The 17434-nt window shown below is 42.6% G+C and overlaps 1 protein-coding gene across 4 annotated transcripts in view; it reads left to right on the forward strand.

The window, feature by feature from the left end:
* The window catches only part of CHCHD6 (coiled-coil-helix-coiled-coil-helix domain containing 6), a 447244-nt gene that overhangs the window by 360049 nt on the left and 69761 nt on the right, over positions 1-17434 (forward strand). For 3 of the 4 annotated variants that reach the window (XM_073591921.1, XM_073591919.1, XM_073591918.1), the window contains one exon: positions 12333-12380. The exons of the other annotated variant lie outside the window; for it this stretch is intronic. In XM_073591921.1, the coding sequence (XP_073448022.1) occupies positions 12333-12365 (33 nt within the window). In that variant the 3' untranslated portion in view covers positions 12366-12380. Of the gene's footprint in view, positions 1-12332; positions 12381-17434 lie in introns of those variants that run through there. 4 annotated transcript variants of the gene reach the window in all.

Here is a 17434-nt window from a genome sequence, read left to right on the forward strand (position 1 = left end):
TGTTGACTCAGATCTTGTTAGACACCTCCCTACATTTTCTTCTTTTGCATCTGTCATTGACTCCTGCTTACCGGGAGGAATGAGAAGACAAGCTGGGTATTCTCTTTATGTCCAAACAAACCATCTGTATCCTGAGATTAGCCTACACATCTTCAATCTCAAATGCATACCAGCATACAAATTTAAAATATTATCTAGATCAGCAATTCTCAACCAGCATTCCTCCATAGGTTGCTAGGGGTTCCTTAAGCTGCGGCTGATTGACTACCCATTTGATGGTGTCTGCATAGCTCCAGAGCCGACACCACTTGGCAAAGCCAACTGCATGACAGCAGTCATCTTTTGAACAGTGATCCCCAGTGAATTTGTTTCAGCAGCAGTTTTTCGAGACTTGAAAATTATTTCAAGGCTTCCTCTGGGAGGTTGAGAAAGGCAGAGAAGTACACTTTTATTTGTGTCCTTACCTTCTCCTAAACGTAAGGATTTTTGGGAATCCACCAGATCTAGAAGTCTTAAACTCAGACATTTTTCTTAGAAAATTATTTTTATTGGTTTTGCACATAGAAAAAATACAAAACAAGTTACATCGCAAACATAACAATAAGAATAGTTAGTCACTGGCTCAGCCAGATCCATACCAAAACCATACAAGAAAAACCATCTCTCTCCCCGCCCCTCAGTGCAACACCTCCAAGGATATACTCAAAATGGGATTTAGGAATTCATCCCAAAATGTTGCAGCATGACTATACCAGTGTGATAGCAACCTCACGGTAACATCAACTAAACTTATATTGTATCCCCATAAAGGGCAGCAATAAAGCACCACATGTGAGTGAGCAGCAAAAGGAGTAGTCACCGAGGCCACAACTATGAGAGTTGCTGCCGGGACCAGGTGTCAAACCTGGACAGCCTCATGTAAGTGCAGAACTATCCAATACCCAATGATGCCATACCTTTTAAATTTTTTTAGGACAGTCTCTATTCAAGTACGTAGCTTTATACAGAGGCAACGCTTTACTGATTAGGGCTTTCCAAAAATTAAGGGAAGGGACCTCTGCCTTTTTCCAATGTAAAAAAATCGCTTTGAGAGCATAAAACAGTGTATCAGTAAGTAGGGTTCTCTGCCCTAAGAGGCGCCAGCTCCTCCACCAATCCAAGTAAACACATAGAGATAATCATTGGTATTTGAAGATCATTAATATTTTTAAGGGCTCGGACTACCCCTTGCTAGAAAGCTTGCAACACGGGGAAGTGCCAGAAGATATGCTCGAAATCTGCCAGAGAGTACTTGCAATGCCAGCAATCCGCCAAATCAGATTTATATATTTTGGCCAGCCTGGCTGGGGTGTAATAGATTCTGCATAAAACTTTAAATTGAATGAAGTGGTCCCTAGCTGACACCAGGTAGGGGAAAGTGTAATCCCACATATCTTCCCAAGCATCACCTTGAAAATGAGGTATTACTGACATCCACCTCTCTATTCTTTTCAAGGGGCGTTGCGCCTAAATGTAAACTTGTAGACCTCAGACAGTGTCTTCTTGAGGAGCTCCGACCCCAGTAACCACTCTAGATCCGAAGATTGAGTCTGTAAAATAGTATCACCAAATTGGGAAAGAAAGGCATGGCACAACTGAAGGTAACAGAAAAAATACCAATTAGTGAGTTGAAATTTGGATTTTAGTTCATCAAAAGTGAGCAACCGGCCCATCCCCGCTATATCCTTGTTTAATCCCCCTCTCAGCCCACACTATAGGATCAGGAATTTCACTAAAATGAGGCAAGCGGGGGTTTTACCATAGTGGAATATAAGGTGCAACTTCTGAAGTGCCTGCAACCCTATTTTAGGATGGCCCGCATCCCTATTTTAGGATGGGGTGATGGCCACAAAAAGGAGCTAACCCTACCCCCCTCAGTCTGCATATGCTGAACGTTATCCCATGCCTGGATAGTGACCCTCATAGAGCCTGTCAGTGAAATGTATCCCTGGGGACCCCTGAAAAGCAGTATCGTGATGTAGACACTCATATAAACCCACTAAGGCTGCCTCTAGAACCAAGGCTGCATCGCTATCATCTTTCACCAACAACGTGCAAAGACCATTTGACCTGCTAAGAAATATTTACGCAGGTCGGGTAATGCAAGGCCACCCTTGCCTAACGGCTCTTGATTAACCCACAATCCTATTTTAGGATAGGTTGATGGGCACAAAAAGGCGCTAACTAGGCCTTCAATTTTCTTAAAAAAGGAGCGGGGAACTCACACTGGAGATTTACCTTGGAAGTACAATATAACAGGCAAGGTCTTCATTATAAGTAATTTGATCCTACCAAGCAATGATAGAGGTAAGTGTCTCTATGCCCTCATATGTCCCTTAAATTCTGGGACTAAGGGTTGTAAATTTCAAGCTAAATAATCAGCCACCTTAGCTAGGACTACAATCCCAATATACTTAAACTCACAGATTTATGCTGCGTATGCTTGGAGAGTTTTTCTTTCGATCAATCAGTAGTTTGAACATACAAAAAAAAAGGCCGATTCCTGAATCCTTACAAGTGCTATGGATGGGGAAAATCTCCCCCACCACGTTATTGCATTCTGACAACAATCCCCCCCACCTTGCCCATCCCCATAAGAATACACAGATCAGTGCTGCAGTAATTGGCTGCATGTGCTGATCACATGCTGTTTTTCCCGCAAGACCATTCAAGTAGGCGGTCTAACCGGCTGAATTTCAATAAAGTATACCATGCTTTACCTGTTCCATGTAACTCCTTTCTCTGTGAAATGATACCCTGCTGATCCATCTAGTCAACATGACCAGGGCATGCATTCCAGGCCTCTGGAACCAAATCACACTTCCAACAATACGCCAGTGTTTCACACAAATTAATGATCTAACAAAAAGAACAAGAATAGGCATAGAGTGGAAATCTTTCAATGGGAACATTTGTTCCCTGACAGCTGTCTAAGAAGTAATTCTCCTCACATTGAAAAAAAAATATCTTCTGCCTTCCTGTGGAGGCTACAAGACAGGAAGTGAAGGGAAATCTCCCTAATAAGACACCGATGGCAAAATAAAAAAAGACCTTCTCTATTCCAAAAAAACAAAAGTTTGAGCTTTAGACACTTTTAACTCCATTGTTCCAATGCTAGAGCTTCAAAAGACATAGCTGAAATGCTCAGAGTCAGCAAATAACAGCCGCGTCAGTCTTTGTTGCATGGTTTTACCAGTGAGCCCCCAGCAGTGAAAGCGTTACATAGGCAGTACGGAAGACTCTCCAGAGCAGCGAGATCTGATTCGGGCTGCTTGAACCTTGCCAGCGTCAATTAGCGAGTGTTACTTTGTGCCTCTTAATGTTATTGTGGCTCTCACAGCAGTATATCTTCCCATGACCCATATATCTTTATTACTCACTCCTGCAGCCACAATGGGATTACCAGAGACAAATTACCTTCCAGCATCCACGCCTAACGGAGGGCCCCGTCTGCCGCACGCTCGCTTTGTGAAGTTCACCTCTTGTATGAAAGCGAGCAGGCGGTGCTTTATAATGGCACTAATTAGAGTTATTTATCAGGAGCTGGTGCTGGCCCGGCAGATGCAAATAGCAGCACCATTCATAATTATCGTTGGTGTTTTATTGTCTCACTTTGGCCCGGCTTAGTTTGGTTTATTGTATGTGTTGTGACGTTTTTGTGTTGTGTTGGGTTTCTTTGTCCTTAAAGTGCACTTGATATAAAATCTGGGGAACTTTAAAAGCCTTATAAGTGGCGTTTAGCCCCAGTGCATAAGATCCTAGTGTTTTGGTGTGAGCAGAAGGCACAGACGCACCGTCTAGCCCATCTACGTTGAAGGTTTGGCTGTTTGGCCACATTTTTTCCATGAAGACCACTTTTGGCCAGACTTTTCTTGACAATAAATGGGTGTACCTGGGTCCCACTGCTTTCTGCCAGTTCTGTGCTGATGGCACTCCTGTACATCTTCTGCTGTCGAAGTGAAGTAAGCATGATGTGTCTTTCATCTGCTGCATTAAGTTTTGTTGGCCAACCACTGCGTCTACGGTCCTCAGCGTTGCCCAATCAATGGTGTCCTCAATGCTGATAAATACAGGCAGATATTTGTCCATCATGACATACCATCAGGGAGGCGTGTGATTGGCCCTAAATGTATTCTGCAGCAGGACAATGACCCCAAACATACAGCCAATGTCATTAAGTACTATCTTCAGTGTAAAGAAGAAAAAGAAGTCTTGGAACGGATGGTTTGGCCTCCACAGAGCCCTGATCTCAACATCATGGAGTGTGTCTGGGATTACATGAAGAGACAGAAAGATTTGAGGCAGCCGACATCCACAGAAGACCTGCGCTTAGTTCTCCAAGATGTTTGGAAAAACCTACCTGGTGAGTGCCTTCATAATCTGTATGAAAGTGTACCTAGAAGAACTGATGCTGGTTTGAAGGAAAAGGGTAGTCACACTAAATATTGATTTGATTTGGATCTTTCTTCTGTTCATTTATTTTTGGTTAGGTTTTCATCAAGGATGTCTCTGTACATCGCTGCATTAATCTTTCCCTCGATCCTGACTAGTCTTCCAGTTCCTGCTGCTGAAAAACATCCCCGCAGCATGATGCTGCCACTGCTATGTGTCACAGTAGGGGTGGTATTGGCCAGGTGTTGAGCGGTGCCTGGTTTCCTCCAGACATGACACTTACCATTCAGGCCAAAAAGTCCTCTCATTTTCCACTTCTTGATTAGAGTTTGAACACTGCTAATTGGCATTCTCAATTCCTTGGACATCTTTTTATATTCCTTTCCTGTTTTATACAGTTCAACTACTTTTTCTCACACATCCTTTGACAATTCTTTTTGCTTTCCCCATGACTCAGAATCCAGAAACCTCAGTGCAGCACTGGATGAAAGATGCAAAGGTCTGTCAGGAGTCCAGAAACTCATTGACGTTTTATGCACACACACTAATTACAAGCAAACAGATCACAGGTGAGGATGGTTACCTTTAATAGCCATTCAAACCCATTTGTCTCAACTTGTGTGCATGTTATCAGGCCAAAATCACCAGGTATGTAAACTTTTGATCAGGGATTTGGGCATTTTCTGTGTGTGTGTTTGTGTATATATATATACACACACACAGTATTTTGTGACATGTTGGGGTTTTACAGCCCAATGGTAGTGCAAAACATTGAGTTTATTCCATGCCAGATATAGCTTTCAGGGCTATCCTGCCCACGTACAGTGCCTTGAAAAAAGTGTGGCACATAATTGTGAAGTGGAAGGAAAATGATAACTTGTTTTCAAATTTTTTTACAAATAAATATGTGAAAAGTATGGCGTGCATTTTTTTTACACCCAGGTGGAACAAATTTACTAATTAGGTGACTTCTGAGGGTAATTGATTCCACTAGATTTTAGTTAGGGGTATCAGAGTAAAGGGGGGGCTGAATACAAATGCACATCACACTTTTCACATATTTATTTGTAAAAAAGGCTGAAAACCATTTTTCATTTTCCTTCCACTTCACAATTATGTGCCACTTTGTGTTGGTCTATCACATAAAATCCCAATAAAATACATTTACATTTTTGGCTGTAACATGACAAAATGTGGAAAATTTCAAGGGGTATAAATACTTTTTCAAGGCACTGTATGTCTTCCCACGCAGGGAGTTCTCATCATCACTATGAAGCAAACAAAACATTCAGCCTCCTGGCTCTCTTATGGCAGCTTTACTGCTCCGAGTACCTCTTCAGGATCCTCCTGACCATCAGTACCTTCTTTGGTCCTCCTGACAATGAAATACGTCCCAGTGTTTATACACAGATGCTGCACTTCAGCTCTGCAAATTCCTTACAACTTTCTAGCTGCTCTGTCCCCTTTGGTCTCTCTCTTCAGCTCGGGCCTTGGCCTGTCCCGATCTGCACACCATGGTGCACACCAGCACCTCTCAGGGCTCCCTTCACACACTTACCCCCTCAGGAGGATGGGGCTCTGAGCTCTATTTCTCTCACATGAAGCCAGCACACACTGGTGTGCAAATCTGTGTGTATATATATATATATATATATATATATATATATATATATATATATATATATGTGTGTGTGTGTGTGTGTGTGTGTGTGTATGTATATATATATATATATATATATATATATATATATATACACACAGTATCTCACAAAAGTAAGTACACACCTCGCATTTTTGTAAATATTTTCTTATATCTTTTTATGTGACAACACTGGAAAAAATGACACTTTGCTACAATGTAAAGTAGTGCGTGTACTTGGTTGAAGGGGTGGGGGGTCAGCCTGTCAGTGCTCAGACCATATGCCGCACACTGCATCAACTTGGTCTGCTTGGCTGTCATCCCAGAAGGAAACCTCTTCTAAAGATGATGCAGAAGAAAGCCTGCAAACAGTTTGCTGAAGACAAGCAGACTAAGGACATGGATTACTGGAACCATGTCCTGTGGTCTGATGAGACCAAAATAAACATATTTGGTTCAGATGGTGCCAAGCGTGTGTGGTGGCAAGCAGGTGAGGAGTACAAAGACGAGTGTGTCTTGCCTACAGTCAAGCATGGTGGTGGGAGTGTCATGTTCTGGGGCTGAATGAGTTCTGCCACCACTGGGGAGCTACAGTTCATTGAGGGAACCATGAATGCCAACATGTACTGTGAAATACTGAAGCAGAGCATGATCCCCTCCCTTCAGAGACTGGGCTGCAGGGCAGTATTCCAACATGATAATGACCCCAAACTCACCTCCAAGACGACCACTGCCTTACTAAAGAAGCTGAGGGTAAAGGTGGTGAACTGGCCAAGCATGTCTCCAGACCTAAACCTTATTGAGCATCTGTGGGAAGGTGGAGGAGCACAAGGTCTTTAACATCCACCAGCTCCGTGATGTCATCATGGAGGAGTAGAAGAGGACTCCAGTGGCAACCTGTGAAGCTCTGGTGAACTCCAAGCCCAAGAGGGTTAAGGCAGTGCTGGAAAGTAATGGTGGCCACACAAAATATTGACACTTTGGGCCCAATTTGAACATTTTCACTTAGGGGTGTACTCACTTTTGTTGCTAGCGGTTTAGACATTAATGGCTGTGTGTTGAGTTATTTTGAGGGGAAAGCAAATTTACACTGTTATACAAGCTGTACACTCACTACTTTACATTGTAGCAAAGTGTCATTTCTTCAGTGTAGTCATATGGAAAGATATAATAAAATATTTACAAAAAAATTTAGGGGTGTACTCACTTTTGTGAGATACTGTATGTATATATACCTGTGTGTGTGTGTTTTATTTATATACAGTGTATGTGTGTGTATATATATATATATATATATATATATATATATATATATATATATAATATATATATATATATATAATTTGTGTATATCTGGGAACACAGAATGAAAGAAGCGTGCAATTTAACTTTTAATCATCACCTAATGGAGAAAATGATATGCACTTTAAACCACATAGAGGTGCTCTTTTATGCATCAGGTTGTATGTGTTTTAAAGTGCAATTTTCTGTATATTAAAAGTTATATTTTATGCTATGATCCCACCAATAGCTGGTGACAAGGCCTATGGCATTGGTCCCGTGGTCGCTACTAAAAGGGCCTGTAGGAGGCATGGCCAGTCTGTCAACAGGTCTCATCTGTATATTGCTCCTTTGGCAGAGACCACGTGGTGCATGCCAAAGCATTGGTCATATGGCCAGCACCAGAAAGGTGAAGAATTCACAGAAGATTACAGAAGATAGATGTAACATATGTGTCTTTCACTGCACTTAGTACATCAAAGTGGGATAATGCTAATGTAGGAACGTTTAGGTTGCACAGGTCCTCCTTAATTTGCCAAAGAACTTTCACATACAGTAGGAACAGCAAGGAGATATTAATAGAAATATATGCATTTATGTAAGGTCGCTGAAGATTATATTCTGATGATGTCCTGGAATCTTAGCATTTATTAACACCGTTCCACTTACCTGCCTCCCCTCACCTTCTGCCTCTGCTATGTATGGAGCGCAATCAATCTTCCTGGAAGGCACCAGGGGGCGTCCTAATATGTAACAGATGTCACATTAGTTAAGCAAACCTGGAACTGGCAGTAGAAGTCTACAAATCTTCCCTCTGCAGAATGAATAAAAAAAAAGCGCAGAGATACATGAAGCCGCGGCAGAGGGAGTGAATGCATCAATATTCCAGGGAGACGCCTGCTGTCTTTGTACTTTGGAAAACGCCGTCAGCTGTTTAATAACATCGAACACGTGTAAATTATTCCCTTTCCCTGCACCTAAGATCCTGCAGCGTGCTACCCAAACAATGGTGACATGTCTGGTTGGCGCCATGCACGTACTTCCAGTCCTCCATGCTAAATTTACTTAAAGCTGAACTCCAGGTAAGCAGCCTAACATACCATTGAAATATACACTTACCGGCTTATTTGTTAGGTACACCTTGCTAGTACCTGGTTGGACCCCCTTTTGCCTTTAGAACTGCCTTAATTTTTCGTGGCATAGATTCAACAAGGTGTTGGAAACATTCCTCAGAGATTTCGGTCCATAGTGACATGATAGCATCACACAGTTGATGTATATTTGTCAGCTGCACACCCATGATACGAATCTCCCATTCCACCACATCACAAAGGTGCTCCATTGGATTGAGATCTGGTGACTGTTGAGGCCATTGGAGTACAGTGATCTCATTGTCATGTTCAAGAAACCAGTGTGGTGAGATGAGTGGAGCTTTGTGACATGGTGCATTATCCCGCTGGAAGGAGCCATCAGAAGATGGGGACACTGTAGTCATAAAGGGATGGACATGGTCAGCAACAATACTCGTGGGTCGTGGAGTTTAAACGATGCTCATTTGGTACTAAGGGGACCAAAATGTGCCAAGAAAATATCCCCCCCACACCATTACACCACCACCACCAGCCTGAACCGTTACAAGGCAGGATGGATCCATGTTTTCATATCTTCACCAAATTCTTACTCGAGCATCTGAATTTCGCAGCTGAAATCCAAACTCATCAGACCAGGCAAAGTTTTTACAGTCTTCTATTGTCAAATTTTGGTGATCCTGTGTGAATTATGACACACGGTGTGGTCTTCTGTCAAGGTTCCCTTTAAAAATTATGAACAGCTTCGAGGCATCCTATTCAAAGATGTAAAAACTATTATAATAGTTCTACTTAATGCAGCAACATCCACACAAAGTTGGACCTCATCATTAAAGAGGATTTATTTTTCCAAAGCAAATACACTTTTGCAAACTGGTACCGACTAGTATTCCAGTATTTCTTTACTCCATCACTCAGCTAATGTGACACCAAAGCTGATATAGAGGGGCGGGAGAGGGGGATGCAAGGATACTGTGCAGACTACTGACATCCTCCATATCAACTGATGATGCCATTGGTCGTTAGGACACCAGCAGCTAGAAGGTTGTAATGGCGCACAATGAAAAACTGTAACTTTGTGTAACTAAAAGGCAGGCTTCGTCCACTCACCGGCTTGTATACAATTTTTGGGTAATTTTTAGGCTATTTGCCAAGGCACCCCTGAAGAAACCTCAAGGCACCCCAGGGTGCCTGGGCACTTTGGTTGAAAAAGGCTGCTGTAAACCATCTGCTTCAAGGTTCGATGTGTTGTGCGTTCAGAGATTGTATTCTGCATACCTTGGTTGTAACAAGTGGTTATTTCAGTTACGGTTGCCTTTCTATCATCTCAAACCAGTCTGACCATTCTCCTCTGACCTCTGACCTCAACAAGGCATTTTCCTCCACACAACTGCCGCTGACTGGATATTTTCTCTTTTTCGCACCTTTCTGTGTAAACCCTTGAGATGGTTGTGCATAAAAATCCCAGATCAGCAATTTTTTAAATACTCAGACCAGCCCGTCTGGCACCAACAACCATGCCACGTTCAAAGTCACTTAAATCCACTTTATTCCCCATTCAAAAGCTTGGTTTGAACTTCAGCAAGTAGTTTTTACCACGTCTGGATGCCTAAATGCATTGAGTTGTTGCCATGTGATTGGCTGATTCGCAGTTTGTGTTACCAAGCAAATGAACCTAATAAAGTGGCCAGTGAGTGTATGTATGGGAGCTGTTTTACCTGCAAAAAAATGTGCATTTCTGTTCATCCTGTCTTGAGATGTAGACAGTCGTTCCAGACAGCAGAGCTAGGTGGGTGGCCTGACTTTCCACTGCTGCAGTTGAAATCTATAGTTTGGTCCCCAGTTCTTCTCTTCCTTCAAATACAGCTGCACAGGGGATTGTAGGAGGCTCATACCAAGTCAAAATCAGGTACCTTTTAAAAAATGCTATATATATATCACAAAAGTGAGTACACCCCTTGAATTTTTGTAAATATTTTATTATATCTTTACATGTGACAACACTGAAGAAATGACACTTTGCTACAATGTAAAGTAGTGAGTGTACAGCTTGTATAACAGTGTAAATTTGCTGTCCCCTCAAAATAACTCAACACACAGCCATTAATGTCTAAACCGCTGGCAACAAAAGTGAGTACACCCCTAAGTGAAAATGTCCAAATTGGGCCCAATTAGCCTTTTTGCCTCCCCGGTGTCATGTGACTCGTTAGTGTTACAAGGTGTCAGGTGTGAATGGGGAACAGGTGCATTCAATTTGGTGTTATCGCTCTCACTCTCTCATTCTGGTCACTGGAAGTTCAACATGGCACCTAATGGCAAAGAACTCTCTGAGGATCTGAAAAAAAGAATTGTAGCTCTACTCGCTCATCCATGTCTTTATGGACCTTGCTTTGTGCACTGGTCCAAATCATTTGATGGAGGGGGGATTATGGTGTGGGGTTGTTTTTCAAAGGTTGGGCTTGGCCCCTTAGTTCCAGTGAAGGGAACTCTTAAGGCGTCAGCATACCAAGACATTTTGGACAATTTCATGCTCCCAACTTTGCGGGAACAGTTTGGGGATGGCCCCTTCCTGTTCCAACATGACTGTGCACCAGTGCACAAAGCAAGGTCCATAAAGACATGGGTGAGCGAGTTTGGGGTGGAGGAACTTGACTGGCCTGACCTCAACCCCATAGAACACCTTTGGGATGAATTGGAGCGGAGACTGCGAGCCAGGTCTTCTCGTCCAACATCAGTGCCTGGCCTCAAAAATGTGCTTCTGGAAGAATGGTGAAACATTCCCATAGACACACTCCTAAACCTTGTGGACGGCTTCCCAGAAGAGTTGAAGCTGTTATAGCTGCAAAGGGTGGGCCAACCCAATATTGAACCCTACGGACTAATGCCCCGTACACACGGTCGGATTTTCCGACGGAAAATGTGTGATAGGACCTTGTTGTCGGAAATTCCGACCGTGTGTAGGCTCCATCACACATTTTCCATCGGATTTTCCGACACACAAAGTTTGGGAGCAGGATATAAAATTTTCCGACAACAAAATCCGTTGTCGGAAATTCCGATCGTGTGTACACAAATCCGAAGGACAAAGTGCCACGCATGCTCAGAATAAATAAAGAGATGAAAGCTATTGGCCACTGCCCCGTTTATAGTCCCGACGTACGTGTTTTACGTCACCGCGTTTAGAACGATCGGATTTTCCGACAACTTTGTGTGACCGTGTATATGCAAGACAAGTTTGAGCCAACATCCGTCAGAAAAAATCCTAGGATTTTGTTGTCGGAATGTCCGAACATAGGCATAAGACTGGGATGCCATTAAAATTCATGTGCGTGTAAAGGCAGGTGTCCCAATACTTTTGGTAATATAGTGTATATTGCACTATACCACAATGCACATTAATGTACTACCATGTTTTGTCGTGTGCTGCGTTGCCAGAAATGGATCATGTCCTTTTCTTGGGCATTTTGGTGTGTTGCCAGGTCATAATATGGGCTGCTTGAACTCAACACACATTAATACGTAAAAAAAACAACCAAAAAAAACAAACGGCAAAAATCCTGAGCAAGCCTGCAGAATTATTTAGGACTGGAAATGTAAAATCTTGAATAAGTCCAATAATGGCCGGTTCTCTTTGAATAAAGCCCGCTCCTCCTGCCCGCTCCTGATTCCTGACTCTCATCACGTCTCGCTTTCCCTTTGGTTTCAGAGACGTACACATGTAAAATATTTTTTATGGGGCGTCTTTAATATGTCTGCCATTGTGAATGTTGTAAGAGGCGACTCATAACTCAGCCTGACTGATTGTAATGTTGCCACCAGATTCATATACTTTATCCTGCTTCTAATTTGTGGCTTTCCTCTGCATCTTTTTATTCAAAATCATATTTTATTAGGTTCTGGTGTTTTGTGATGCGGAATGTGAATAATGATCGAAGACAAGAGGAAGGATGGAGGATACGATCGTAAAGCTCTGTTAAAAAAAAAAAGACAGAACTTTTTGTAGATTGCTGGAAAACATTAAGAGTTGACCAATCTCTCAAGAAATTGATTTTCTAAATGATATATTTGACCACGTCAATGAAATCTCTGTTGTTTTTTTGGTTTTTTTTTAATACATTTTTATAAAAATAAATTCATAGCACAGAGTATACGAAATCTGTGTTGATTTTATTGTATATACTAGGGATATGCAATTAGCGGACCTCCAGCTGTGGCAAAACTACAAGTCCCATCATGCCTCTGCCTCTGGGTGTCATGCTTGTGGCTGTCAGAGTCTTGCTATGCTTCATGGGACTTGTAGTTCTGCAACAGCTGGAGGTCCGCTAATTGCATATCCCTGGTATATAGGCTACAGAAGTGTTAATAAAGGTAGCTCTTGCATTGCCCATTTTCAAAATGCTTGCTAAACATCAAATCTGAATGTACAGGGTGTGTGAAACAGACTCACAATAGGATTCCTTGTTTTTTCCCAGGTATTCATTACCTGTCGCAGAGATCACATTACCCCCTGACAATGCCTTTATCTGTTTTTTTTTTTCTGCAAAGCCATCTACATGGGCACAGTCCTGTAAATCCTGGTTCCTATGCACTTCTTGGCTGTGCTTATAAATGTATGACGCAGATCAGCCCCTTCTTCAGCTGCTCACCTTGTGACTTTTTTTAAAGATATTTTTTATTGGTTTTAGGTTCAACACAAACCAACAAACACAAAACAATCACAAATAAAGAAAAAAAAAAAGAGAAGAGAAAAAAAACCACACCAAAGTATCTGATCCACTAATCATACAAAAGTAGTATCCAACATGCAATTAGATCACACAAGTCATTGTAAACAAAAATCATTGCAAAAGGTCTGAGATATTGGTAATAATAAGAATATCAGATATAGGCACATTTGTATGACATAACCATAGTAAAGGACCTTGTATTGAAGGTCTCCGTGGCACGGCCCATCAATGATCAATTGTGTTCAATGTTGAGAGAGAGTTAACGGACTGGCCAACCATTTACCTCAAATTTTATGAAAAGTTTTATTCCTTTTTCGAATTTCAAAGGTTAATTTATATAATGGAATAGAGTCATTGATAAGTTTTAACCAGAGGGATTTCAAAGAGGTCTGTGCACCTTTCCAGGACAGTAGAATAGATTTTTTAACATAGAAATAAAGTATGCGGAGCAATCTCTTAGCATGTGTTGATATGTGTACGTCACCAAATACTCCCAACAGGCAATTCTTAGGGTGAATTATGTTAGGAAGGTCCAGCACCGTTGATATAAAGGCACCCACTTCCTCCCAGAAGTCACTAACTATTAGGCATGACCAAAAGCAATGTAAGAAGTCTGCCTCTTGGACGCAGCCTCGGAAACAGACAGCCGATGGTAAAAGACCCATTTTATGCAGTCTGGCTGGGGTGAGGTGGGTCTGATGAAAGGTTTTTTAACTTGTATGATGCGGTCTCAGGAGGAAATGACAGAAGTTTTATAGGTGTCGCTAAATTCTGACCAATCCTCATTTACCATAGAGATATCCATTGAATCCCACTTCTTTTGCGCTTTGTGAAACCTAGGGTTAAAGTCAGTCATTAAGGCTGCATAGTAAGTGGATACTAATTTAGAGGGTTCTGGTTGCCTGAGTAGTCTTTCCAGTGGGGGCAGATCAGTGACATCATCTAAGGTACCAAATTGGGCATGTATGGCATGTCTGAGCTGATAATAAAATAAGTGTGATCTTGGTAAGTCAAAGTCCTTGCGTAATTGAGAGAAAGTTTTAAAGCCCTGTTCAGTATATAAATAACATAGATATTTGACCTCCTTGGAATACCATCGGTTGGCATCTGGAAGAGAGTACAATTCTTGCAGATTGGGATTAAACCACAAGGGGTTGTTAGGGGATTTCAGCCAAGAATGTTTTGATATTTTCATGGTAATATATTTAAACAATGAAAGGGAGGCGGAGAGTAGAGAGGTTCCAGGGCGGTCAGGGACCCGGCCTCTATATATTATGTTATGCAGGGTTTCAAGGGAAGATGCGATAGCCCCCTCCGTGGTTGTACAGGCATTGGCTGGATCTGGATTCATCCAGTCATGTATGTGCACCGGTTGAGATGTCATATAGTACAGGAAGAAGTTAGGGAAAGCTAGACCCGCCAGATGAGCTGGCAGTCTCAGTGTTTCAAGTGCCACTTTGGGGGATCCACCCTTCCACAGGAAAGTAGTACATATCATATCTATGCGTTTGATGGTAGCTTTTGGTATTTTACATGGGGAATTAGTAAGGATATAAAGCAATCTAGGTAAATAAATCATTTTAAGAATATTGGCCCTCCCCATGAGGTCTAAAGGTAAATCCATCCACTGTTTGGTTTGTTCCTGGAGGCGAGCCAGCAAAGGATCTAGATTATTAGTGGTATATAGAGATAAGGGAGCCTGAACCAATACTCCAAGGTATCTAAAGGAGGACACCACCTGGTGCTTGGAGGCCGGGTGTATCTAAGGAGGGTTATTCACATCTAAGGGGAAAAGGCTGGATTTGTCCCAATTAACCCAGAATCCAGAGTAGTCCCCAAAGGTAGTGATCTCCTCCAGCAAGGCCTGCAGAGACTCATTTGCATCTGCCAGGTACACCAGTGTGTCATCTACGTAAAGGGATATATATTTGCAATTGGGAGTCGTTTAATTGTAGGGGAGGAGCGAATGCGAACTGCAAGCGGCTCCATTGCCAGGGCAAACAACAGGGGTGACAATGGGCACCCCTGTCGAGTGCCCCTGGCGATCGGGAAGGGATCAGTGATAGATGAGTTAACCCGTATCTGAGCTGTTGGGGAAGTATACAGAAGTTTTATCCATGCTACCACACGGGGGCCGAAGCCATATTTCTGTAACATCTGAAAGAGGTACGGCCATTCCACACTGTCAAATGCTTTACAGGTGTCTAAGGACACAATGGCGCGTGTAGGAGAGCAGTTATGTGGATATTGCAGGCTGTGAAACAATCTGCGAATGTTCATTTTAGTAGACCTACCAGGGATAAAACCACCTTGGTCACTATTAACCAAGGATGTGACCACAGTATTCAGTCGATTTGCTAATATTTTGTCCAGAATCTTAACGTCCACATTTATGAGAGAAATTGGACGATAAGATTCACAGGTAAGTGGGTCTTTTCGGGGCTTTAATAGGAGTACTATGAAAGCCTCCCGCATCGTTAGGGGGAGGATCCCAGTCTCTAGGGCTTTGTTATAAGTCCGCAGAAGGAAAGGGGATAGAAGGTCCTTGAACTTAACATACCATTCAGTGGGGAAACCATCAGGTCCAGGGGTCTTATGTGCGGGCATTTGGGAGATTGCTGCAGCAATCTCCTCGACTGAAATAGGCGCCTCCAACATGTCCCGTCCCTCATCCGACAAGGAGGGAAGAGATATGTCAGCCAAATAGTCAGACAGTTGAGAGTCATCATAATCAACCTTGGAAGTATACAGCTTTCTGTAAAAGCACAGAAAAGAATCTAGGATATCTCCCGGGTTATCACTAATAGTACCTTGAGCAGTAATGATACGTGGTATAGAGATAGGGGAATGGTCAGGTCTGGTCAGGTATGCCAAGAGACGTCCTGCTTTATTACCATATTCAAACGACTTTTGGGATACGTGCAACGTGCATTTTTGTGTGAGATCTAGCAGACGGAGTTCATATTCCCTACAGCTCTGTAACCATGTCTCCCTAGTGTCAGAGGCAGGGTTAGAGGCATAATCAGACTCCGCGCGTACCATAGCAGTTTCTAATTCCTCAGTAAGCATCTGATTATTTTTCCGTAAAATCCCCGTAATAGACATAAAGGTACCTCTCAATGTAGACTTAAATGTGTCCCACTCCGTGGAGGGGTCCACTTTATCTAAATTATGTTTCCAGTAGTTAGAAATGCTCATCCTGCACTCTCCCTGTACCAGCCAGTACAAGTTTAGGCGCCATAGAGCAGGTCCCGAGCCTGGGAGGAGGAGGGACACAGACAGAGGGGCATGATCTGAAACTCCCCTGGGCAGGTATGAAACAGCAGAGATAACAGGAAGGGTCTCCGCCGGCGCAAATGCCATGTCCAACCTAGACATAGTATGGAAAGAATCCGAATGACAGGAAAATTGGCGTTCATCCGGATGCTTCCAGCGCCGCACCTCTGTCAGACCATGGACCTGGGCCCAATTTACAAAAGAGGGGAAAGACCTACCCCCCCCTCCCAGGCGGTCCACTGTTGGATCCAGGACCGCGTTAAAATCCCCCACATAAAGCAAAGGGCTGGGGGGCCTATTCAGTAGTTGGAGGGATAATTTAGAGAGTACTTCCACTGAAAATGGGGGGGGGAATATAAATATTCACCAGCGTGAAGGTTATGGTGGAAATTTGTAAAGTAAGAACAATAAACCTCCCTTCTGGGTCTGTTTTAACGCTGATCATCTCAGCTGGGAGAGATTTAGCCAGAAGGATAGATATTCCCCTTGAATAGTTAGTGTGAGTAGCATGGTATAACTTAGATAACCATGGGCGCTTTAGGGCCCTTGTCTTAGAGCCCGTCAGGTGAGTCTCCTGGAGGCAAATAATGTGAGGGTGACATTTTTTTAATACAGAAAAAACAAGGATCTCTTCTGAGGTGCATTCAGGCCTCTAGTGTTCCAGGAGACTATCCTAAGGGACCGTGCCATATTAGAACATGTAGTAATAAAAAAGCATAGATGAACCTTTGAACTAGTACCAGTATAAGCGGATAGGCCGTGCCACCTGAAGCACATACAAGCACATGACAAAAAAGTGCGTGGATCTGCTTGTATGGTGATATGGACCAAAGAAAATTTTTTTGTTTTAGAAAAAAAATTTAAAATATAGATAAAAACAGAGGCATTAACAAACCACTATAAGCGGTGACCTGATAGGCCATCAATGACTCTCTATTGACAAATGGTAGAGATGTGTTGAAAAAGAGATAAAAAGTAAAAAAAAGAAAAAA

The sequence above is a fragment of the Aquarana catesbeiana genome, linkage group LG07 (genome assembly GCF_042186555.1).
Source record: "Aquarana catesbeiana isolate 2022-GZ linkage group LG07, ASM4218655v1, whole genome shotgun sequence".
NCBI lineage: Eukaryota > Metazoa > Chordata > Amphibia > Anura > Ranidae > Aquarana > Aquarana catesbeiana.